The sequence below is a fragment of the Littorina saxatilis genome, linkage group LG8 (assembly GCF_037325665.1).
Source record: "Littorina saxatilis isolate snail1 linkage group LG8, US_GU_Lsax_2.0, whole genome shotgun sequence".
Taxonomy (NCBI): domain Eukaryota; kingdom Metazoa; phylum Mollusca; class Gastropoda; order Littorinimorpha; family Littorinidae; genus Littorina; species Littorina saxatilis.
Window position 1 is genome coordinate 52,938,158 of NC_090252.1, and position 25,000 is coordinate 52,963,157.

The 25,000-nt window shown below is 40.8% G+C and overlaps 1 protein-coding gene and 1 long non-coding RNA gene across 2 annotated transcripts in view; both read right to left on the bottom strand.

The window, feature by feature from the left end:
- Positions 1–25,000, bottom strand: part of LOC138973826 (uncharacterized) — a 35,303-nt gene that overhangs the window by 3,593 nt on the left and 6,710 nt on the right. The window contains exon 2 of the long non-coding RNA XR_011458175.1: positions 2,897–3,070. This is a non-coding gene — a long non-coding RNA (uncharacterized lncRNA). The remainder of the gene's footprint in view (positions 1–2,896; positions 3,071–25,000) is intronic.
- LOC138973821 (uncharacterized) lies at positions 15,906–23,634 on the bottom strand. Its single transcript, XM_070346532.1, has 4 exons — positions 23,539–23,634; positions 22,122–22,383; positions 21,590–21,681; positions 15,906–16,929 (listed from the first exon to the last, which is right to left on the bottom strand). Exons 2-4 carry the CDS (start codon positions 22,378–22,380, stop codon positions 16,903–16,905), a joined length of 378 nt encoding a protein of 125 aa, XP_070202633.1. The 5' UTR covers positions 22,381–22,383; positions 23,539–23,634; the 3' UTR covers positions 15,906–16,902.

The following is a 25,000-nucleotide window of genomic DNA, read 5'->3' on the forward strand; positions in this document are numbered from 1 at the left end:
CGATTTCGAAGATTTGATTTTAATCATTATTTTCATATTTACAATTTTGAGAGCTTGTTTTTGATCCAAAAAAAAAAGCATATTTACATGGGGTTTTTTAGTCAGGAAATGATGAAGAGTAAGATACCATTTTTGGGATCCTTTTCTGAAAAAATAATTTTAATTACAAATTTCAGATTTTTAATAACCATAAACTCATCAACTAATTTTTGAGCCTCCAGGCTGAAATGCAATACCAAATAGTCCGGACTTCGTCGAAGATTGCTTGATCAGAATGTCAATAAATTTGGTCGACAAATGAGGGCGTGATAGTGCTGCCTCAACTTTCACTAAAAGTCTGATATGACGTCATTAAAGAAATGTATCGTAAGAATGAGACCAAAACGTCTGGGGATATCGTAATTTGGAACTCTCATGTGGAGTTTCATGAAAATCGGCCCATTAGATTTATCTGAATCGCTCTAAACACCCGCACATACGCACAAACACACACATACACAACAACCCTCGTCTCGATTCCCAGTCTACATTTAGTCAAAACTTGACAAAATGTAAAAAAGCGAAGTTTGATGCCAATTCGAGTCAAACGGTATGAGGTTTGAAAATAAAGTCGGTTAAAAGCAACGGAACTGACATTGCAAGTTTAGAGGTAGAGGGCACAAACCTACAGATTGTGGGGTAATAGAATGCTACATGGGCTGCCGTTTGATACCAGGTTAACGTTCGTTCTTATTTCTAGAATTTTTTTTAAAAGATCAATGAAAGGCTCGTTTTTGACTGCATTTTTATATTTTTGTTAAAAGCGTGTAAACGTGGCTTCCAAGGACAGGCCATGTAGTATGCTCGTTTTTCCTTTCGTTTACTGCGGCCCTACTAAAAACAACTGTTTGGCATGCAGATGATGATCTTATTCCATGTAAAAGCCTGGATGTTTGGTGGTGTACACGATGGTTTGCAAGGGATGGTAGGTTGTGTGGAGGCTTTGTATGAGGTGTGTGGGATATTCTATCTGGTCAGATTATTAAATTGATTGAAACATGTCTAAATAGGGTCAAGTACGTAGATTTATATTTGATTTCGTGCATTCAGGCCTGTATTTGTTTGTTTTAATGCAGTATGCTTGCTTTGTCTACTCTCTCTCTCTCTCTCTCTCTCTCTCTCTCTCTCTCTCTCTCTCTCTCTCTCTCTCTCTCTCTCTCTCTCTCTCTCTCTCTCTCTCTCTCTCTCTCTCTCTCTCTCTATATATATATATATATATATATATTAAAGATGTTTGATGGGTTGTTGACAGACCAGCTTTTTTTCGGTCCGAGGGGGAGCATATCGTCTTTTGTTTCATATTGTATTGACCAAGGCCGATATGCCCCCCGAGGACCGACAAAAAAGCTGGTCTGTCAACAAACCATCAAACATCGTTTTTGTCATCATTTTGGTAGTGAGAAAATAAGTGCACAATCAACCCAGGGAGCCATGCTTTGAAACACAGGTTCCGTGCTGATAACCACACGAGTCCCGGTTTGATAACCACTGGCAATCAAAGATGGCGTGTGAAAGCAACTTTCTGTGTTTTTGAGTTCATTAAATGTTGGGATGAATATGTCAGGTTTGAGGATGCACAGTTCTGTAGGTTCATCTCGGTATTCCACCCCCTCGGCTTTCTGTTGTAAATATTAAGCTGAGTGATCGAATGTGGAAGCTACGTTTGGTCAAAGGTCACAGAAGATTTGCGTCGTGCAGTGAAGGAAAGAATCGCGATCTTGTTTCCGACTCGGTACCTCTTTGTTTTTCATTGATACCTGTCATTCTGCTTGCTCGGCTTTGTTAGATGTTTGCATATCTTGTTGCTATTTTCTTTGCTTTTATTATTGTTTCTTATTTGTGCTTCGTTTATCGATACAACGTCTTGTGCACGGGTCAAAATGTGTGTGTCAGGTGTTGTTTTACTTGAACTTGACGTTCGTGTTTAGAACTCCGAACGTCTGTGTATCGAAACACAGATACACGCACTCCATGACTCGGTAAGAAGACAAAACATATCGCTAGGTTTCATTTGTTTTTAATAAATGTATGACCTTTCATGAAGTAGTTTTGTTTTTTGTTTACTTTTGCCAGTTCGTTTTTGGAACTTTGCAAAGCAGTGTCGTGTCGTCTGTTTAGGTCTGGGGAAACACCAATGAAAAGAGCCGAAGAATCCCCGAGCGTTTGTATTGGGTTTGCTTTTGATTATCCATGTATAACCTGTTATAACCTATAACTAGCCCTCGAGATTTCTTTTGTGATATTATTTTTAAATCCCGAAGGCTAGTTATAGTTTATTTCCAGCAAGCTTCTGAATGAATTAATAAAAATAGCATTTAGCTTTTATTTTCTTCGATTTGTTGAAGGTGGTCCATATTAGGGGACTCCCACATACTTTGAGATTGTGCAATTATTTTTTTGTTTGCAGTAGAAACTCGGGGTCAACACTGCTAAAATGTAACAAATACGGACTTAGCTGTCATATGTAGCTATTTTTGTGTGATAAAAGCTTTGACTGTGGACAGAAACGAGTCCGTTTTAGGCGGCAAATTTAGAGTGAACCCTGCCAAAAGTGAAAAAAAGAGAAAAAGCCTAACGGTTTTGAGGTTTGTGTTTCTGCAATTGTTTTGACATGTGCAAGTTATCCAGAGAGGGTGAATACAGCCAATGAAATTGTTTTGAGCGCTCTAGCGCCGTTAGTTTGTCAGAACAGGAGGTGGTCCATATTAGGAGCCGGTCCATATTAGGAGCCCTTCCCCTATTTACATTTAGGTTTTTCATTGTAAGAAGAAGGTTCTGAAACGCTCATGTATTTTTACGTGTCTTTCTTCAAATCTTATAAAAAATCTCGATCTGCTTCAAAAACGTGTATACTTACCGGTGGAATTGATTATGATGTTCAGACCATGTATGTCCATTCCATACATAGTGAACCAGAAGTGCATACATTTCTCGTTGGCTGGAGGAAGCTCGGGACTTTTCAAATGCCCGCGAATATTGTGTAGCGTGCTGTCGATAGCGGAGCTGTATCCTTTCATGTAAATATAAAAGCCTGAAAACAAATAAAATAGTCATGCGATGCTTCAGATCGTTTCAGCAATTTTTGGACCAGATTTGCACTCGTTGGCGTTCAAGAAATCTGACTATCTACTTGTTTAGCTTTTTTTGCCAGAATGCAATGCTCGCATGCTTTTACGTCACTGTCTGTAGTCTTGACCAACACGAGATTTGCTTCTCTATAATTATACTGTCAGTAGTTTTGACCAGCACGAGAGTTGTGTCTATACATATAGACTTATTACTAATTGAGGTCAAACATTAAGCTAGATTCTGTACGTAAACCGTCAGTTTGGTCATTCCAGCATGCCCGAGAAAGTAGCCTGCATACTGTTGGGTTGAATGTCACTCAAAGCATAGTCTTGATGGTATAAAATGTCAGGAGTTGGTTGTTACAAAGATCCATCTCTTCGCCATTGGCTTTGAGTCTGACTACTTCGTTCATCATGATTCCACAGCCCTCTTCAGACAAGGAGGGGGGATTGCTGCACAGCCAAGGTCGCAGTTTTGGAGGACAAACCCTTAACAACAATGGTATTTCCTGAAGCACACGTGTTCGTGAAACTGGGATTAAAGTGCGCTAACGGCTGTACATCGGCATCATGTTCACGATTTCGCCAGACAATTAAAAAGTGTTAAAGGGCAGCTGTTGGGTTGTGGCTCTTAAAATCTGTTCATCAGAATGAGTTATCATGTAACTGAAACTATACTTAAAAGTTACTTGGTGATTTTAACAGCTTGATAACACAAGTCCGAAGATTTTAGACATGCTACAATGTCTTTAATCGAAGAAGGTCTGCATTCTTGGCTGAGTCAATGCAGCCCGCTCGAAAATTACTTCCCTTGGACGCGTGACGTCAGCCGAGGAATCGACCGGGTTGAACGGCGCTCTCTTTATACCGTGCGTATACTCTCTGCTTCAAACAACAAGTCTCCACTGTCTGTAGAAATGCCTACTATGAACTGAGAAAAATTAGCTCCATCCGCCACTGCCTTTCTTCCGATGCTACAAAAACCCTCATTTGCTCTCTCGTTCTTTCAAGGCTAGATTACGGAAATGCCCTTCTTTCTGGTTCATTTGACTATCTCATTGAAAAACTGCAGAAAGTACAGAACAACTCCGCTAGATTAATCACAAAGACCCCTAAAAGACACCACATCACACCTGTTTTGAGATCCCTTCACTGGCTGCCTGTAAGAAGTCGTATTCAATACAAAATTGCATGCATTTGTTTCTCTTTCTTTCATGGTACAGGACCTGCTTATCTCTCTGAGATGTTATCAAAATATTCAAACCTCTCCTCTCTTCGCTCTGCAACAGATACCAATGTACTTAGTAAACCAAAAAGAAACAGAAAATCAACTAACTATGGATTTGAGAGATCCTTCAAGTACCAGGGACCTCTTGTCTGGGAGAAAATCCCCCGGAGCATTAGGGATTCCCAGTCACCATCTGCCTTTAGAACAGCCCTCAAAACACACATGTTTAAGTTAGACCTCTGAAGGAGATCCCATGATCGGTGAGTCATCGGCGCTGCCACGTGTATTATATACTAAAGTGTGGCGTTCATGAGGATGTGTATGTGCCTGTGTGTGTTGTACTAGAATAACGTATGCGTACATGGAATGACATTGCGGGTTACCTGAACATTGACAATGACGAAAGAAAGATTGTGTGTGAGTGTGTGCGCGCGCGTGTGTGTGTGTGTGTGTGTGTGCGTGTGTGTGTGCGTGCGTGTGTGGGTGGGTGTGACCATGTTTGAATTTATTCGGATTTAGTTCTCTTTCCTTGTTTGTATTATGATTGTGTAAGTGTAAAGCGCTCTGGGCTCGTCACCACGAGGTTTACGCGCTATATAAGTAATCGTTATTATTATTATTATTATTAGTGAGCGCTGGACGCGTGACGTCAGCCGAGGAATCGGCCGGGTTGAACGGCGCTCTCTTTATACCGTGTAGTGAGCGCAATCGGGTTGTCCAGTCAAGCCCTCAAGCATACTTCACGGGTAGGTGAAGAGAAACTTAGGATGGGGTGTATTTTTCCAGGCCAAAATTTCGCAGTAAAATGCGGAGTTTATAAAGTGTCTTCCGTCCCCCTCCTGCTTTTGTTCAGGTGTTCCCACTTGAACCCTGTTTTTGTTCAACTTATTGGCATATAATGTCACGTGTCGAGGGACACAAACACACACACACACAAACACACTCACACACAGACACACACATGCACCCACAAACACACACCCCCCCACACACACACCCCCACACACACACGTGTAATCACACACATACACAAACACACACACACACACACACACACACACACACACACACACACACACACACAATCACATACGTGTTATCGCACACACACACACATACACACACACACACACATACATACAAAACACACACACACACACTCACACACAGACACAGACACACACACACACACACACACACACACACACACACACACACACACACACACACACACATACACACACGATAACCATTACAATCACATTTTGACAAATTCATCTTTGATTTTATTTTGCGGCCGAACCCCCCTCCCCCATTTTCCACACTAGCTCCACTATTTCATCTTTGTCTTCGTCTCTCTTCCCTTTATCTTATCTCCGTCTACCTACTTGAGTGAGTAACTGAAGAGGTATTGTCGTTATCTCTTTCCTAGATTTTCCCACCGACAGAGTTGGTTTTTGTCTTGAATTCAGTACCTCACACGTACACGGTAATTGGCGTGACACCTCAAGCGGACCTTCTTCAGTGTAAAGTGTCTGCTGATCAGGGACACGAGGGTCTGTGGTTGAGCAACTTTATGGTTTAACCGGGTGGACTGGGGGAGTAGCAACAACATGTGAACCACTTTAGAAATAACTTGTGAAGGTTGCAGTTGGTCAGATGAAAGAATCTTTCTTTCTTTATTTGGTGTTTAACGTCGTTTTCAACCGTTCAAGGTTATCATAGTATCGCGACGGGGTCAGATGAAAGAAGAGAAGATGGGAACATGGGTCCTGAGAAGATACCACCACCCTAATACTTTACTTTGTGCAAGAATCAATCACGCGTACAGCATTACATCAATCAATCAATCAATAAGTCTTATATCGCGCATATTCCGTGGGTACAGTTCTAGGCGCTCTGCAGTGATGCCGTGTGAGATGAAATTTTATACGGTCAGTAGATTGCAGCCATTTCGGCGCATATTTACCTTTCACGGCCATATGCCCAGCTGTACTCTGCATTGTACTGTAAACTTCGCAGCGGCCTTATCGGGTTCCTCGGGTGACGTCACTGCCAGGCTAACGCTGCGGCGTCTCTTCTTGTGCTGACAGAGTTGTCGGTCGCGGATTTTGAGTCGTTTCTGCCTGCCAACTGCTTCGTTTTCTTGCGGATTGTGAGAACTAGCAGAAAGTTCCACTCATTTTCATAGTTTCAAACTAATGATAAAAGTATCTTCCTCTGGACCAAATCAACAGTCTTTAGTTGAATCAACTCGGAAAACTCTTAAACGCGTGTTTGCACGCGACTCCGCGCATTTTTGAGGCCAGGCAACCCGACAGCTGCCCTTTAATAATCACGCTGCCCAATCGTCCGCCCGATCGCCAAGAGCGTGTACGCAATCTGCTGGGCTAGTAGACACGCCTGGCAGGTCGCTTGGTTTGCCAGTGAAAATTCTTGTCAAATGCACAACATTTCGTTGTACTATCGAGTTTTAGAGACACATAAACACTGCTAATGCAGAAACTTCTGTCGTCTGCAAAATCATCGCCATGTTCTAGTGAAACAAAAACGAAGCTCCTGTGCGTGTCACCGCTGTTTTAAGGTGTTTCGAGTGTGTTCAAGTTGCGGTTCTTGCAAATGTTTTTACTCAATGAGTTACTTGCCTTGATTGCGACGGCGTATACACACGGTCCAGTGTGCATTCGACAGGGGGTGCCCAATATGTACTGCTAGAACTAAGATACTTCTTGATTTCAGTAAATAGGTTCATTACATGTCAACTAGTTTCTTGTTAAATGATTTTTTACAGATCGCCAAAATGGTATTGTGTGAATAACATCATTCGGTCGATTGTACGCACGGCGCCGTTCTTATAATAGAGACATCCAGATTCACCTTCGTCAAATGTTCGTGAGTTCCAATCTTCGCGAGTTTGTTGAAGTGGTGACGTCACATCCCGTCACGGTCACCACTTTCCAATTTCGGTCCAGATCTACGCGAAGTTCTTCGTGCGCGTTCGTCTGTTTTTCGAAAGAGTGATGCCCCCTTTTGATACCAAGTTATCGCCCTTATCCGTTACCAACTGTAAACAACATGGCGGAAACAGCAGCGAAGATTGAAGGTACGTCCATTTTAATCGTGTAATACCTGTTTTGACCAAGTTAGATTAATATTGTTTGGTCATAATTGTGTGACGATTGATTTTCTCTATCATACCTTACAAGTTACACGATGAAATCGATCATGTTTAGTTAGTTCTGGTTCTGGAATGACTCAAAAAGTTGCAGGGGCCAATTTCAGTTGGCCATCGTCGCAACTGCGAGTGGAGCAGCGCTCCCTATCAATAAAAACCTAGCTATCTACTTTAAAACATGGTTAAAATGGGGTTCTGGGGGGAAGTTTAAAACACTCCCGATTTGCCAATCGCCGTGGAGAAGGCGTTGGCAGTTCTGATGTGTGTTGTGGTGTCATTGAGACTGTTGCAATTTTAATTTACAGATCCTTGGCGGAAGACGGGTTTGTTAAGATTTTAGCTCATCTGCATTGTGCAGTATTACATTTAGCGCTCTGAACATTGCACATAGATTTATAGATTAGTTAGTGGTCAAGGGTTGGTCACTTAGGGTCAGAAGGAGGGTATTTGTTTTGTGGTCAAGGGTTAGTCACTTAGGGTCAGAAGGAGGGTATTTGTTTTGTGGTCAAGGGTTAGTCACTTAGGGTCAGAAGGAGGGTATTTGTTTAGTGGTCAAGGACTTAGGGTTAGTCACTTAGGGTCAGAAGGAGGGTATTTATTTCGTGCCCAAGGGTTAGTGACTTAGGGTCAAAAGGAGGGTATTTGTTTCGTGGCCAAGGGTTAGTCACTTAGGGTCAGAAGGAGGGTATTTATTTTGTCGTAAAGGGTTAATCACTTAGGGTCAGAAGGAGGGTATTTGTTTAGTGGTCAAGGGTTAGTCACTTAGGGTCAGAAGGAGGGTATTTTATTAGTGGCTTAGACCAGTTAAGGTCAGCATAATTTTCATTCTGGTGTAGAAGCAACCTTCTTTGTGAATTAATTAAATGTTTGTGTTCCTAACTCTTTCAGTTGAGGGAGGGCAATACTCAATGGCTGCTAATGTCCACGTCATGGACCAAATAGCTCTGTATAATCCCTGTAAAAGGGGCCACAGCTGGCCTGGACTGAAGCGGTGGCTCGGTCTCGATGCTGTCCTCAAGGACAGATCGGACAAAAGCATGCGGGACCGGACCCTGCTGTACATGGCGCAGCGGGCGAAGGTGGTCGCTCGCCAAAAGGCTGCGTGAGTATTCTTTTAACCATGGTTTAAAAAAATGTTTGTTTACTTTTTATCATTTATCAATTAATTGTAGTGACGTTAGGTGAAAAAACCTATTCAAACTTACAAAGTTATTATTCAGATTCTAGACTGGGGTGTAGAGTTTATGGTGTATTATACAAGGCTGCATGGCTTGTGAAGTTAACTTCTCTGATGTTAAAGTTTTATGTAAACAATGTCAGTCATGTCTGTCTTTGAATTTCAACGATAGACATGGCAAACCGAATCAATGTATACTCAAATACAAGATTGGGTGAAGCTATGAGTTGACTGCATCATCCTGTGTGTTTTTTAGATTGTGCATGTTTATGATGTATTTTTAGATCTGGGATTGAGGTGCCACCCCCTACCGAGCTTGAGCTGGCCATAGATGAGGCGCTGCTCCTGAAAAAGGAGGCCGAGGAGGAGACGGCACCAGCAGCAAAACTGCAAAAGGTGGGGGCTGCGGATGACGCCATCATCCGAGCCGCCATGAGAGGACCGATCCTGCAAGTGCAAGGCACCCCACCCAAAGAGGGTGAAGTTCAAGCAACAAAAACAAGAGGTAAAGACAGAAAAATAGTAAATGTCCTGCTACAGGATGGCAGATCATGACATTTGGGAGAAGGGGGTGGATCCTTAATTAGGGGGAAGGGGTGTAGTTTAAGGCATATCAGTTTATCACACTCCTATTTTTGTTCTTTCACGTTCACAGGTCAGAAAAAGTATATCATTGTCACCTTGTCTTTAATACCCAACAAATCATGTTTCCTTCCTGACGAATGTAAGCGCAATCTGTTGACCGTGAAATGGTCATAATAACAATTAAAGAAACAGTTGAAATGCATGTAAATAAAGGTTATAAATCATGATCTATTTCATGCCCACAGTTAACTGAAAAACAAAATGTCATTGTACTTCAAGACCATGCATTGTTTCTTTGATAGTAAATATTTCAAATCGGCACACATTAGGTGATCTCAATACAAGGGGCGAACCTTTTTTTCTGCTTGATTTTCCCTTTATTTCTCATGCTCTTTGTTTCATATTTTGCAGCCAAAAAAGTTGATCTCGGCACCATAATTCAGGGCCGAACAGAATTTTTAAAGGAGGTGGAGGCGAGGCGAATAGAGGAGGCCAGAGAGGACCGCAGGATCCAGGAGAGAAAGTTGGCGCTGGAGGAAAGAGCTCTAGCCCTCCGGGAGCGGGAGGCCGTAGCAGCTGTGGAGGAGCGAAAGGCCTTCATGCAGTTTTTGATGCGGCAAGCTGATAAAAACTAATTTTTTTCTTTTTCTGTATGCAATATCTTCTTTATATTTTATTTATTTATATCCTTTCGCTCCTACGCAGGTGCTACCGCTTCCCTGTCCCGGAAAGGGTAAAGTTATTTCCTTCAACACCAACTTTTTCTGACAAAATAATAGATAATATGACATAATTTAACATCCTGTGATCGGTAATCTTGAACTTTAGCGTGTTAAATTCATAGCTCATAATTCAGAGGTATTTAAGTCTCCAAATTTGCAGAACCTGCACTTGTAATCATAACAAGTCATTTTAGATCCCTTTGAAGTTACGGAATGAACTCAGATGAACTGTACGAATGCATTTTGTTTACATGGGTCAAAGAAGGAATTATCCGTATGAGCGGGGCAAGGGAGACAACTCTTTCGTGTAAATGATGTCCCATGGTTGACAACGTATGCCATTTTCGTCGATTGAACAACCAAATGAATTAATTATGCTTAAGTTTGGAGCTCAATCTGTCAGTTAATTTCACGACAAATGTTCTTTGGCTTGCTTAAATGGACTTTTATAAAAAAAAATAAGTAAAGAATGTCACTGGATTCTGAGCTATGAATTTAACACGCTGAAGTTCAAGATTACCCTGTGATCTTCTTATTTGTTAATGGCTGTAACTCCTACATGTTCTAGCATAAGTGGATTTTTACATGTATTACTGTTCTTATACAGCCATACCCTGCTTTTGCATGGAGCATGCTGGGTATTATCTTGTTTGCATTACCTTTCGAACTGACATGGACTGCAGAATCTTTTCCCTCCGCGCTTGGTCTTGATAAGGCACTAAAAATCTCCACCCTTTACCCACCAGGCGGGATTTCAAATCACTTCTTTATAGCCAGGCATGGGAATTGAAAATTGTAAAAAAGGCGGAAAATTTATAACTGAAGACGCGAAGCGTCATGTCGACGGCGCGAAGCGCCTAGCCTTACTAGGGGGGTCCGGGGGCATGCCCCCCCGGAAATTTTTTTCTCCAAAGAACCCAGATGGTGCAATCTGGTGTCATCTGAGCTCCAAGTTTGCCATTAAATTCTGTTCTTAGAATCAGAGTTTTTAGTACAAAAATGTACCAATTTTTGCTTTTTTGAAGAAAAAAATATATACATGTATTATATGGTTTAAATTTGTTAAAAAATTGATCTGAGACAAACAGGAACATGTAACTTGTAACACAATCTGTGCAATCTGGTTTACTTTCAAACATACAAGTTCAAGTAACTGAGGCGGGCGGTAGCAGTGCGTGAACAAAGTACGGAAAGTTTTCGCGGGCTTTTGCGCAAAGGCCAAAGTAACCGGTGCTTTTTTTTGTGTGCCTCCCCCCTTTATTTTTTCGGCGGACACTTTTGCATTTTCGGCGGAACAAAAAAACAAATTCGGCGGAAATCCGTCGTTTGGCGGACAATTCCCATGCCTGATAGCTTATAAAAAAAAAATTACATTAACAATGGCATCAATAGCAAACCAGACTTTTTTTTCTTTTTCTTTCTAATGATGTATAATAAGCGGGGGTTCTGCAAATAATGTTGCTCTGTGTTTACAAGAAAGAGACGCTTCGGATCGATAGTAACAGGCTTACAGCTCGTCTTCGACTCGTCGGCATTATACTTGTCTCGTCTAAATATCGGACCCTATTGCTACGCTGAAAATATAATAGCGATTATATAGCTGTTCTGACCTTTATTTGTTGTTCCAAACTTACAAAATGACAGTTTTTGCATCGATGCGTTGATCTCAGGTTTTGATAGCAGACTCGTTTCTTATGCGCATTAGTTTTGCGCAGGGGCCACACTGACTTTGGAAAAAAAACTCGATTTGACAACACAGCTGTTAAACAGCTTTTTATTAGTTCATTCGTATACAACAATAAGAATTTTTGAGTTTTTTTAATTTTGAACAAGACTACTTATGAAGAAGACCAAAACACAACATCAACGGAAAACTAGAAACAACTGAAGAACTAGGATGCAACAAGGGGAGGAAAAGAGAACAGCGAATCCGTACAAAGCGAGCAGACGGCAGCGACGTTTTCAGTTTGGGTGAATGGCATTTATAGTTGTCTCGTCATGAAGCGAATTTTTCAACCTCAGTTATAAACGACTACATGAATGTTAGTGCCATGGGTTGTACATCAATACTTCAGAGGGGAAGTGGGGTATTTAGTGTGGAGTTACGAGATAAGAAAAGCCAAATGCAAAAGTTTGTTTCAGTCGGCAACTGTGAACTACGCTCACAGGCACACAAAGACGGCTGTTCCGTTTTACTCCCCTGTTTGCACTACATCTTTCGACTTTTTGTGGAGTTTAGGGAGAGAAAATAATAGGTTTAGTCCTGTTTCATCGGGAATATAGCAGACAAGAAGGGCAAAGCCCATACGACTCACATGCTTGACCTCGACCTTTACATGACTCAAATAACTAAACCTAGCAATGACATCATACACTAAGAACTGCTTTACACATTTTTCCTACCAAAATACATGTGACCAAGGTCAAGGTCATCCAACACAAAGCTGTTAATTCAAGACATAGGAAGTACAATGGTGCTTATTGGCTCTTTCTACCATGAGATATGGTCACTTTTAGTGGTTCACTACCTTATTTTGGTCACATTTCATAAGGGTCAAAGTGACCTTGACCTTGATCATATGTGACCAAATGTGTCTTATGATGAAAGCATAACATGTGCCCCACATAATTTTTAAGTTTGAAACAGTTATCTTCCATAGTTCAGGGTCAAGGTCACTTCAAAATATGTATACAATCCAACTTTGAAGAGCTCCTGTGACCTTGACCTTGAAGCAAGGTAAACCAAACTGGTATCAAAAGATGGGACTTACTTTGCCCTATATATCATATATAGGTGAGGTATTCAATCTCAAAAACTTCAGAGAAAATGTGAAAAATGTGAAAAATAGCTGTTTTTTAGACAACATTTATGGCCCCTGCGACCTTGACCTTGAAGCAAGGTCAAGATGCTATGTATGTTTTTTGGGGCCTTGTCATCATACACCATCTTGCCAAATTTGGTACTGATAGACTGAATAGTGTCCAAGAAATATCCAACGTTAAAGTTTTCCGGACGGACGTCCGGACGGACGGACGGACGGACGACTCGGGTGAGTACATAGACTCACTTTTGCTTCGCATGTGAGTCAAAAAGGGTATGCTATCGACATTTGTGAAGCTGAAAAACATTCCCGAGAAGAATTTCAAGTTGTCAGTGTATGCTGTTGTCGATCAGTGAAACATCGTGTGGTACAGATGGGTAAACTGGAACCATGCGTCTTTGTTATTGAAAATAAGCTTTTGAATATTGAGAAAAATGGCAGACTTCTGTAGCATTATGCTTTGATGATCGGAAGAGACCATCCAATCACAGCCCCCGAATTCCCCCACGTGTCCATCAGAATAGATATATTAGGTAATATTAATAAAATTATTCAAAGTTTCATAAGTAAATGCAGGCACTACATGTATAACGTAAATGAAGCAGTTATCTCAGAAAAAAGTGAATTTCAACCATATTGAAACCTCACCACCTTATTCTGCCAGCGACATGTTAATCATTTTGTGGGAACAGGTCACATTATATATATAATTTGTGTAGGTAAAAAAAATGCAGTGCTTTCAATTTCACTCTACAGTATTATTTTTTTGGGGGGACCTGGTTTTGTATCATTTGACTTGGTCTCCTAACCACCACTTTTAATGTGTGCTTATCCCTATTCTTTTGCTTCCCTCAATATTATTAATAATGTTTCATCTGTGTCTATGATCTTGTCCGACATGTTTTAGGGCTAATTGGAAAACCATTAGTGACATTGTCATGGTTGTTTGTGGGAAAGTATTTCAAATTACTTCCCTTGAAATAGTGAGTCCCTTATTAGTCTGGACAGATAACGTATTTGATACCCCTGTGCACCATAAGCAGGCAACACAAGAAAATATAACAATACATCAGTTGGAAAATATATGTACTTTCTACAATCTCTCATTATTTGTGCGCATGGTTGTGTAAATCACCCCCAATTAGTTAGTGACCTTCGCATTTCTGAGAATCTATGGAAGACAAAAATGCAGCATACATACATACATGATTCTCTCTCTCTCACACATACCCACACAGAGGCAGGGCATATATTTCCAACATTTTTATTTACAAAGTCTGTGATAAGTGTGAGCGACGTTTTGAATTTTCTGTTGTTGGCCTGTATTTCATAATCAAAAGTACAAAACTGATCGTTACAATGTGAGCAAAGCTTTGAATTTTCTGTTGTTGGCCTGTATTTTATAATCAAAAGTACAGAACTGATCGTTACAATGTGAGCAAAGTTTAATTATCTGTTGTTGGCCTGTATTTTATAATCAAAAGTACAGAACTGATCGTTACAATGTGAGCAAAGTTGAATTATCTGTTGTTGGCCTGTATTTTATAATCAAAAGTACAGAACTGATCGTTACAATGTGAGCAAAGTTTAATTATCTGTTGTTGGCCTGTATTTTATAATCAAAAGTACAGAACTGATCGTTACAATGTGAGCAAAGTTGAATTATCTGTTGTTGGCCTGTATTTTATAATCAAAAGTACAGAACTGATCGTTACAATGTGAGCAAAGTTTAATTATCTGTTGTTGGCCTGTATTTTATAATCAAAAGTACAGAACTGATCGTTACAATGTGAGCAAAGTTGAATTATCTGTTGTTAGCCTGTATTTTATAATCAAAAGTACAGAACTGATCGTTACAATGTGAGCAAAGTTGAATTATCTGTTGTTGGCCTGTATTTTATAATCAAAAGTACAGAACTGATCGTTACAATGTGAGCAAAGTTTAATTATCTGTTGTTGGCCTGTATTTTATAATCAAAAGTACAGAACTGATCGTTACAATGTGAGCAAAGTTGAATTATCTGTTGTTGGCCTGTATTTTATAATCAAAAGTACAGAACTGATCGTTACAATGTGAGCAAAGTTGAATTATCTGTTGTTGGCCTGTATTTTATAATCAAAAGTACAGAACTGATCGTTACAATGTGAGCAAAGTTGAATTTTCTGTTGTTGGCCTGTATTTTATAATCAAAAGTACAGAACTGATCGTTACAATGTGAGCAAAGTTGAATTATCTGTTGTTGGCCTGTATTTTATAATCAAAAGTACAGAACTGATCGTTACAATGTGAGCAAAGTTTAATTATCTGTTGTTGGCCTGCATTTTATAATCAAAAGTACAGAACTGATCGTTACAATGTGAGCAAAGTTGAATTTTCTGATGTTGGCCTGTATTTTATAATCAAAAGTACAGAACTGATCATTACAATGTGAGCAAAGTTGAATTTTCTGTTGTTGGCCTGTATTTTATAATCAAAAGTACAGAACTGATCGTTGCAATGTGAGCACAGCTTTGAATTTCTCAGGGTTGTTCCTTTAAAAATGATTACCATTTGTTATAACATTTTTAGAAAATATATTAGAATAAATGTTTTCATTTACATACATTGATCTTCATTGTAATGATGTTGTCAACATGTGTGATTGTGTATTTCTTATCAAATTGTTGTTGTAATCAAAGTCAAGTACATGTACCGTAAAATCCCTAGCAAACGCCCAGTATCTAGCAAACGCCCATTTTTGGCCAACAGTTGTGCAGAGGGGTCACTACCTAGGAAACGCCACCCCCCCCCCCCCCCCCTTATTTTTTTTAATAATTTGTTTTAAGAAATTCGGCCTCCTTTATCTACGATTTCTGCACACTGTTCAATGATTCGCAGGTTTTTTCTTCTTATTTTTGTCTATCACAGAACGTTTATTTATTTTTTTTTTTTTAAAAGATGTGTTTATTTTTAATTAAAATTGCATAAATCACATGTATCACTTTTTTTCTTTTGAAAATGTGATGACACTTTATCTTGCAAAGGGGTGTATACCTAGCAAACGCCCACCCCTTACTTGTACCCGAAATCTGTGCAGAGGGGGGGGGGGGGGGGGGGTGGGGGGGTGGGCGGGCGTTTGCTAGGGATTTTACGGTACTGGTAGTTCCGCAGACATTGTGTAATTCTGATTTTTGCAATCAAAATCAAATACATGCACAGGATAGTTATAAAGACATTCTGTCTTGTTCCAGTTTTCAAATTGCAGAGAAAGTAACATGGCTCTTCCGTATGTTTATTCTTAAATACATTATTATTATATGAAAAATTAATCTCTGGACCCGATATAAAAAAGATGCACTTTTTTCATCCAAACAAATTTGATAGATATGTATCAGGTGTTAGGTACCAAGAGCGAAAATATACAAATACAGTATTTGTTCACCATTAAAGGCACACAAAGCAAGACATGTAGTATTATCTATTTAACACAATTGGTGTCACATTGCGCCTCAACACAGAATTAGTCACAGTCCTCGAAAATGGTGTGATGACGCCAAATGTAGAGGAGAACAGACATCACACAGACGCAGCGAATATGAAAGTTCCAAAGCAGGTACCATAAAGTAAATCGGTGTGCATTATAAGTCCACATTTCCCTCACTGCAAAAGTCCTTGAAGAAGCTGTTGCTATACCCATGTGCTGTGCAATTCCAATAGGTCAGGCCAGCCACTCTCAAGGCCTGAAAGCATATAACAAACTCGCACAGAAAATGGGGTTGATTTAAGACACAGGCCAGTCGGCTAGTCTGTCACAACATAGCGACTAGTCACCATTATACAGTCATCTCCCTTCGTTTGATTATAGACACGGGTAGGTCTGCTTGTCTCTCACAACACAGCAACATAGTCACCATTACACAGTCATATGGAATTAAAAACATAACAAAATTGCCTATGACACAAAGTGGACTTATGCATCACATCACCATACACAGGTCAGTCTGCTTATCTGTCACAACACAGCAAAAGCATTATTATACAGTCAAATGGAGTTAAAAACATAACAAAATTGCCTACAACACAAAGTGGACTCATGCAGCACATCATCACCAGACATGGGTTGGTCTGCTCATCTGTAACAACACAGCAAAGTCACCATTATTATACAGTCAAATGGAGTTAAAAACATAACAAAATTGCCTTCAACACAAAGTGGACTCATGCATCACATGAACAATATAGAAGCGGGAGATGATTCTTCTGTCCCACGGAGCTCAGTCCATTAGGGAGTGGATTTATTGATACCTGCTTGGAAGAAGGAGGGAGGGTGGGCACCTAGCCACAGAAACAGAGGTGAAGACTGAAGGGGTTGTGGGTTCTCTGTAGTTTTATTAAAAGCTTCTGGATATAAAATTTACAAGAGGGTAGTTTTACATAAACTTGGGATGGGGGTGGACCAGTAAAGGAATACATATTTATCTTGTAATTTGATAAAATTTAAGAATGTTAGGACCACCTTTTGCTAAAATATTAAAGGCCAAAGGGTTGATACTATGTGCATGGTGATGATGATTGGGTAGGGGAATAAAATACATCTACTCTCATTCACACAAGCACAAGATGGCTGGCTCTCACAGGGGGCCTGACAATGTGTCAGGAGTATAAAACACTGCTAGAGGAGCAGACGCACACTGCTTCTAATGCCGCCTGCCGGAAAACTGGGTCGCAGATCCAATTAAAGAAACAAAATGCATAGCAAACATATTAGGTTTCTCCCATCAGAGGGTAGACAAGAAATATATAGAAAATTAAATATGAGTAATATACCATGATATAATGGTAAAAAAACAGAGGAACAGGTATGAGTGTTGGTTTGCGGTGCACAGCAGCCCGCCTGCCAGGTGGAGTGAGGAAACCCTTTGCTCCCAGCAAACGGGCGCCGGCAGACTCGCGCACACCAACAAAGGCGAGCAAGCACACCGTCAGACAGACATGTGTTGCATAAAAGGACCGGTGTACCGCCACCCGCCTGCAGGGTGGGACAGAAACTGTCCTTCGCTCCCTTCTCGACGGGCGCTGACATACACAATATGGTGGCGATTGTTGAGGTATGGTGAGATAAAGGGCGACGTCTCGACACAATCCCCCGTCCTCCTGGGGTAGGGGCGGAGTGGGGAAAGTGGGGGAGGGTTACATGTACCACCTGTGCACACTGGGGTTGGGGGGGATGGTCCATGTTGAGAACGTTTGTAGCGGCTCTGTGTTTAAAGCCCATCCGCTCTGTTAGGCTTGGGATGGTGGACGGGGGCAGGAGACATCTGACCCTTAAGTGTGAGCAGGAGTGTGAATCATCAAGAACATAATTTACCGTGTTGTCCACACGTCCCGCACGCACATAGAACCCTTCCTTGTCCAAATACTTGTACCTACAGCATATGACTGCAAGTTTATCCTACATACCTGAGTGATACGACTCATGAGATAACCATGTCAATCACACCACACGTGTGTATATCATGTAAATCAAATGAGGTTGTGTCAAACAAGTCTGGCAGGGACCTGTTTTTTCATTGCTTATGATGCCAAAGTTACCAAGACAAACGACATAAAAAAAAAATTCGCTTGCTAATTCCCCTTGATGAATTTTTAGAACCGACACGTCACGCTTCACTTTCCAGAGTGACGTTTCTTTGCTTTGACGTAAAAAAGATTGCACGAGGCTTTTGAAGAGATCGAGATTCCAAAAGAAGTGTCTTTAATATGACTGCCGCGACTGCAGAACGTTTTCAGTCAAACACGCTCAATTGCAGTATGTAGGATAAACAGAATGGCATGCTGTGTCGTACCAGATTTACACTTGTTGCTTTTTCAAATCGCTTTCGCTCTAGTTCGATATTTAAAAAAAAAACTCGTGTAAATCAGGTACAACACAGTCAGCCATGTAATATTCTCCATTTAACACTATGCTGTTTTTCCTGGTAGAAGTTTTAAAACTTTCTAGAGTGACGAGTTTTGCTTTGACCTAAATCTAACATATTGCACAAGGCTTTGGAATAGATGAGATAATTAGGCCACTGCGAATGCGGGATGTTTTGAGTAAAATACACGTAAGTACAGTAGGTACGATTAAAAGAATACAACATGGCTTGCTGTTATACCAGATTAACACTTGTTGCTTTTTCAAATAGTGAACTGCTCGCTTGTGCTCACAGTTCAATATTTAAAAAAAAACCAGTTGTAAATCTGGTATGTCTCAGTAAGCCACATAGTACGTATTCTCTATAATTATATAGTGTGATTGAGCTGATCGTGATTCGTTTTGTGTCTGTTGATTTTTGTTTTGCAAGAATGTAACACAATAATATACTTTGGGTAATATGGCGTAACTTTGTTCATCTCTTACCCCCCCCCCCCCTTCCCTCTGTAAATGGGAATGGCTGTTAATCTTCTTTGAACAAACCATCAGCACGAGCAAGATCGCAAGGCAAGTAACTGTAATATTTTGTGTCGAGACTAGATTGGTTCCGTATTTATACTAACTGTGCCAACTTGACGAAAAGACTGCAATCTGTCAGTAAATTATCAACTGTATTTCATTTCATTAACAGAAAACACGGAAGCAAATGCACACATCCTTGAATGCCAAGAAAATGAAGCAGTTCCCTTCACCAGTCTTGCCTCAGAAAACCAAACCTCATACATTATTTGAAGTTGGAACATTGCATGCAATAATGGTCTTGGTTCATGGTCACGAAAAAGCTTGCTGAAAAGTTTTTATTATCTGCGAAATTTCATTATTATTTGTAATATTCACTGGGAATGGGCATGTTACCTTAACTTAGACTAGTTACAGAATACATGGCTTGCTATGTTGCACCAGATTTACATGATTCTTTTTTTAAATATTGAACTGCGAGCGAAAGCGAGCATTTTAATATTTGAAGAAAGCAACTTGTGTAAATCTGGTATGACACAGCAAGCCATCTAGTATTGTGATTCTACATGCTGAAACACACATTATCCTACATATGTGAGAGAGACACTCGTGAGATAATAATCGTTCAAATCACACGTGTGTATATCATGTAAATGAGGTCATGTCAAGCAAGTCTGGCAGGGACCTGTTTTTCCACTGCTTATGATGCCAAAGTCACCGAGACAAACGTCATTATAGAAACACAAATTGGGCTCGCTAATTACCCTCGATGAATCTTTAGAACTAACACGTCACGCCACACTTTCAGAGTGACGTTTCTTTGCTTTGACGTAATAGATTGCACGAGGTTTTAGAAGAGATCGAGGTTCTAAAACAAGCGTCTTCAATTTAGCTGCCTCAAATGCAGGACATTTTCAGTAAAATACACGTAAGTACAGTATGTAGGATAAACAGAATACTAAATGGCTTGCTGGTCCGTACCAGATGTACACTCGTTGCTTTTTCAAATAGTGAACAGCTCGCTTTCGCTCGCAGTTCAATATTTAAAAAAACAACTCGTGTAAATCTGGTACGACACAGCAAGCCATGTAGTATTCTTTATTTATCCTACATACGTGAGAGACACCCGTGAGATAATAATCGTTCATTTCACACGTGTGTATATCATGTAAATGAGGTCATGTCAAGCAAGTCTGGCAGGGACCTGTTTTTCCACTGCTTATGATGCCAAAGTCACCGAGACAAACGTCATTATAAAACACAAATTGCGCTCGCTAATTACCCTCGATGAATCTTTAGAACTAACACGTCACGCCACACTTTCAGAGTGACGTTTCTTTGCTTTGACGTAATAGATTGCACGAGGCTTTAGAAGAGATCGAGGTTCTAAAACAAGCGTCTTCAATTTAGCTGCCTCGAATGCAGGACATTTTTAGTAAAATACACGTAAGAACAGTATGTAGGATAAACAGAATACCACATGGCTTGCTGTGTCGTACCAGATTTACACTCGTTGCTTTTTCAAATAGTGAACAGCTCGCTTTCGCTCGCAGTTCAATATTTAAAAAAACAACTCGTGTAAATCTGGTACGACACAGCAAGCCATGTAGTATTCTCTACATAGCACACATAGTTCAGTACAAGTATTCTTCAATTGTGGGTGGCTCGAGTCCAAAGTAGAGGGAAGTCTCGTTGTGACCACGAATACAGAGATGGCAGTTGGTGAGAAGAGCACCCACCACATACAGCATCCCCACTGGGGACAGAAATAACTTAAGGTTATTTTTGAAGTCCAAGAAAGCCCACAATGCCACAATCCTACCGAACTGCCACTCGACACCTTGTCTGACTTTGCTATTTTCCGTGTTGAACATTTGCTCTTCTGGGGTCAACACCCCACCCCGGTGAGGACGCAGTAAGTGTGGTCTGAGAGGGTATGCACGATCACCATACAGACACAGGGGCCTGCCATCTGGAGCTGGAGCATAACAATTTGTTTCCATGTGTTCCATGAGTCCACTTTGGTTCAGAAGTGCAGCATCATGTCGTCGTCCTGGCAATGGACCATGCAGGTTGGCAATCAACCCTGTTGGAATAACTACCGATTGAAATTTTAGGCCATGGAGCTTTTTGTGGCCATTGTAAACCTCCCTCTGGTGAATGGACGGCTTACACATTTCACGCACAGTCCCATCAATAAACCCCCAACAGTTATGCAACGGACTCCCCTTAGCATGAATGGCTGCACAGTATTCAATTAACTTTGGTATCTGCAGCCAAGGCTGGTCAAAGTCTGTGATGCGAGTACCAAAGGTATCGTGCAAGAAGTTTGCACCAAGGTTGAAAAGGCTACATACCTCACGTCTTGGCCTGCAGAAAAACCTCTCCAAATCCATGTATCGGCATGGGTACGAAAGCCGCTTCATCACAATACACAGCACCTCCAATCCTGAAACAAAAAAAGCACATGTTATTGTTAATGTCCAACTGCCCACACGCCGATCCATACTTGGAATTTATGCATGAGAAGCTAGGAAAGCCAAGCCGAAATATCCCCGCTGGCGTGCTAAAGGTTAATTTTTTCTTTCCTATTTTTGTTAAATTCCATGACTTTCCATGACTTGAATTGAAATTCCATGACTTTCCAGGCCTGGAAAATTAAAAATCAAATTCCATGACTTTCCAGGTTTTCCATGACCTGTACGAACCCTGTGTATTACACATGCAACAACATAGTTTTGTTACACTAACAGTGTCTTCTTGATGTCGATACATCATGAATAATGTCCATTTACTGTGATATACATAACATTAACAATGGGTAAAAGTACGTAACACAAGTGACAACTAATGTACTTTACTAATTGTACACAGAATGCATAAGCTTACCTGGTGAAATGGTCCCATTATATGCCGTCATCGTGTCGGGAAATCTCAGCAACTGACACAGTCGGGTGATTTCGTCTTTGGAAAACCTGAAGTTTTCCTCACATCCCACCTCGCTGAAGTCGTCCAGGGAAAAGTTCCGTAGAAACATGGCTCTGTTCTCTCTTTCCTCATCCTCCACCATCTCCAGCATTGCAGCAAACTCGATATCGTCGATGCCCTCATCAATCATCAACTCTACTAAGACAGCCCGGATATCCATTATCTGTGAAAAAGATCATTACAAGAATTAGGATTGTTACTGTTAGAAAAAAAATTAAAAAATATGTGCACAGTCAACATGTTTCCCATCAATGCATCATTCCAAAATTTGATTGAAGTTTAACAGCGTTGTTTTTGCTGAACATCGCCTTCAGTGTTTAATCATCTAAATTCTAATGTCATGGTGCTTTACAAGCTTAATACTATTCCTAACCGAGTCCTGCCCATGAACTGTATTACTAAAACACTTCCTATCTCAGTATCTGTAGGCATGGTATTGGTAGCCTGGTCTTAAATGCAACCCTTGATCCAATTGTTGAACCTTTGTGTATGGATGACATTTTTAATAATCAATATTTGTTTTGCGCACTTGAGGCTTGATGGATCTATGGCTTTGTTAGTATGTGTTAGCTAATGTTGGTAAAATAGACATTAACATTATTTTAGGACATTGAGACACACACACACAGTAACCACCATCCCCTAAAAACAAAACAACAACAGACAAACAAACACAAAAACCCACATACCCAAGTAACCACCATCCACTAAAAACAAAACAACAGACAAACAAACACAAAAACCCACACACAGCACAGGCTGTAGGACTATGAGTATGAGTATTGAGTAACAGACACATACTTGGCATAATTTTCTGTGCTGGCGTATATTGATTTATACAAGATGTCATCCCTGGAATGTTATGAATAAATACTATGTGATCCAGACACTGAGACAGGACCAACAAGTCAGTCACAGTCACTCACAGTCACAGCCACAGGGGCGAACAAAGCGACTGCTGAACCCCCCCCCCCCCCCCCCCCCAAGCCCTCTCTCTCTGCAATCGCTGCTTTCAGAATGCCATAATTTAATGCAAAATCGTACAACGTGCTGAACTTCGAACGTTTAATGCTGGGTACACAAGCAACACTGAAACAAAAAATTCTGAAAAGCGAACCACACGCGGCACTTGGCAGGATATGGCGTCCGTCGACTGAAGTTCTGAGTTTTGTGTGGGTATCCGTGTTCGTGCACTAGGCCTCCAAAATGAACAGTTTACAGATGCACAGTCCACAAAAGCGTCGTAAAGATATTAAACTTTAACACTGCGTACATAAAACATATTTTTAACATTATGAAAAGGACTAAAAGTACTCACGAAGATTGCTGATTGAGGTTCGTCAAACAGGCCTTTTTCCCCACGCAGATGCCGGTCTTCGGCAAGCAGTGGTGGGCGCGAAAAAACAAGCGCATGCGCATTGAGGCACAAAGTTAAAAATAGAGAGGAAATCCCCAAAACCGACGAATGTTCGTCAGACGAAGATTGAATCTGGATGTCCCTAGTAGCTCTCAGTCCATTCCTTCTTTCCGGTTATGGAAACAGACGTGTTTCTGGCGAAATAATCGGCGTTTTCAACTCGCCATATCTTCATATTCATTCGGACTAGAACAACGAAATATGACTTTCTTGTAAAAATTATCCGGAGCCTTGCGACTCTGGTAGTCATTTTGTTACGCGAAGCGGCCTTTGGCAGGTACGACAGTTTAAGTCACCCAAGTAAATAGATCTAAAACGCACGTGGACCAGTTTTTCAATGGCGTATTTGAAGTCTGTGAATGTTGTGATTACAAATCATTTCGGGGCACCCCTCAGTCTATACGTACAGACAAACAAATTGCATGGAACGAAAGTTGAGAGGCTGGACTGTAAGTTCTTGTTTTGACTTCTACAAATCTCGCGGGTCTTTTATGCAAAACAGACTCAAAATTGCATTGTTCACGCAAGTGTAGATGACGAGACTATCGAAGGAATGGAATACACTTACCCAAAGATATATTAGACAGATACTGTCTATTTATATCTATGACTTACCTAGCCCATATGTTAGAATAAAGAACATGCTTTGCTCTTTTAAAGGATGTATGATTTGGCACTGTACACAGGACTGCCCCCGAAGTGATTTTTCCATAAACCCGTCAAAAAGGTCACTCTGTTTTGGCCGTAAAAAGCGCCCAAATGCAGTCAATTTCTAACCTGTGTCGTGTGTTCGAAGGAGTACATCTCAGTGATGCCATTGCCTTGCAACCTCAACGAAATATATTTTAATAACCCGCTAAAAGAACGATTTTTTAGTGTGAAATAAAAGCCGGAGATTTGCTTCGTTTCTTTGCTGCGACACAAAACCAAAACCAACTATTGATCTGCGGTGACATTATGAGTTCGTTTTCGACATTGCAGGGAAGTTGCGTGGATCTTCGACGATTCCCGTTCGGTTTAATGTGGATGGAGCTTTGAGTTTGATTGAATGTAACAGCTTTGAAAACTACAACATGAGTCCTTGGGATCGATGTTTTTCGGTAAACTTCTTCGTATCCTTGACTTTACTTTTGACTTGAACAGATCCAGATCGGCCGGGGCTGTTGATCGCCTACACAGATCTATATGAAGTTGACTCGACACGGCAAACCGCCGAATCCGTGCCCTCTCGTCGGTCCTACCCCCAATCCCTTACCGGCCTCAGACCCCATCTCACCAATCTAACCTCACTGGCGCAAAATGTGTGATTAGCCTATCCCTTCCTCATGTGTGTGTGTGTGTGTGTGTGTGTGTGTGTGTGTGT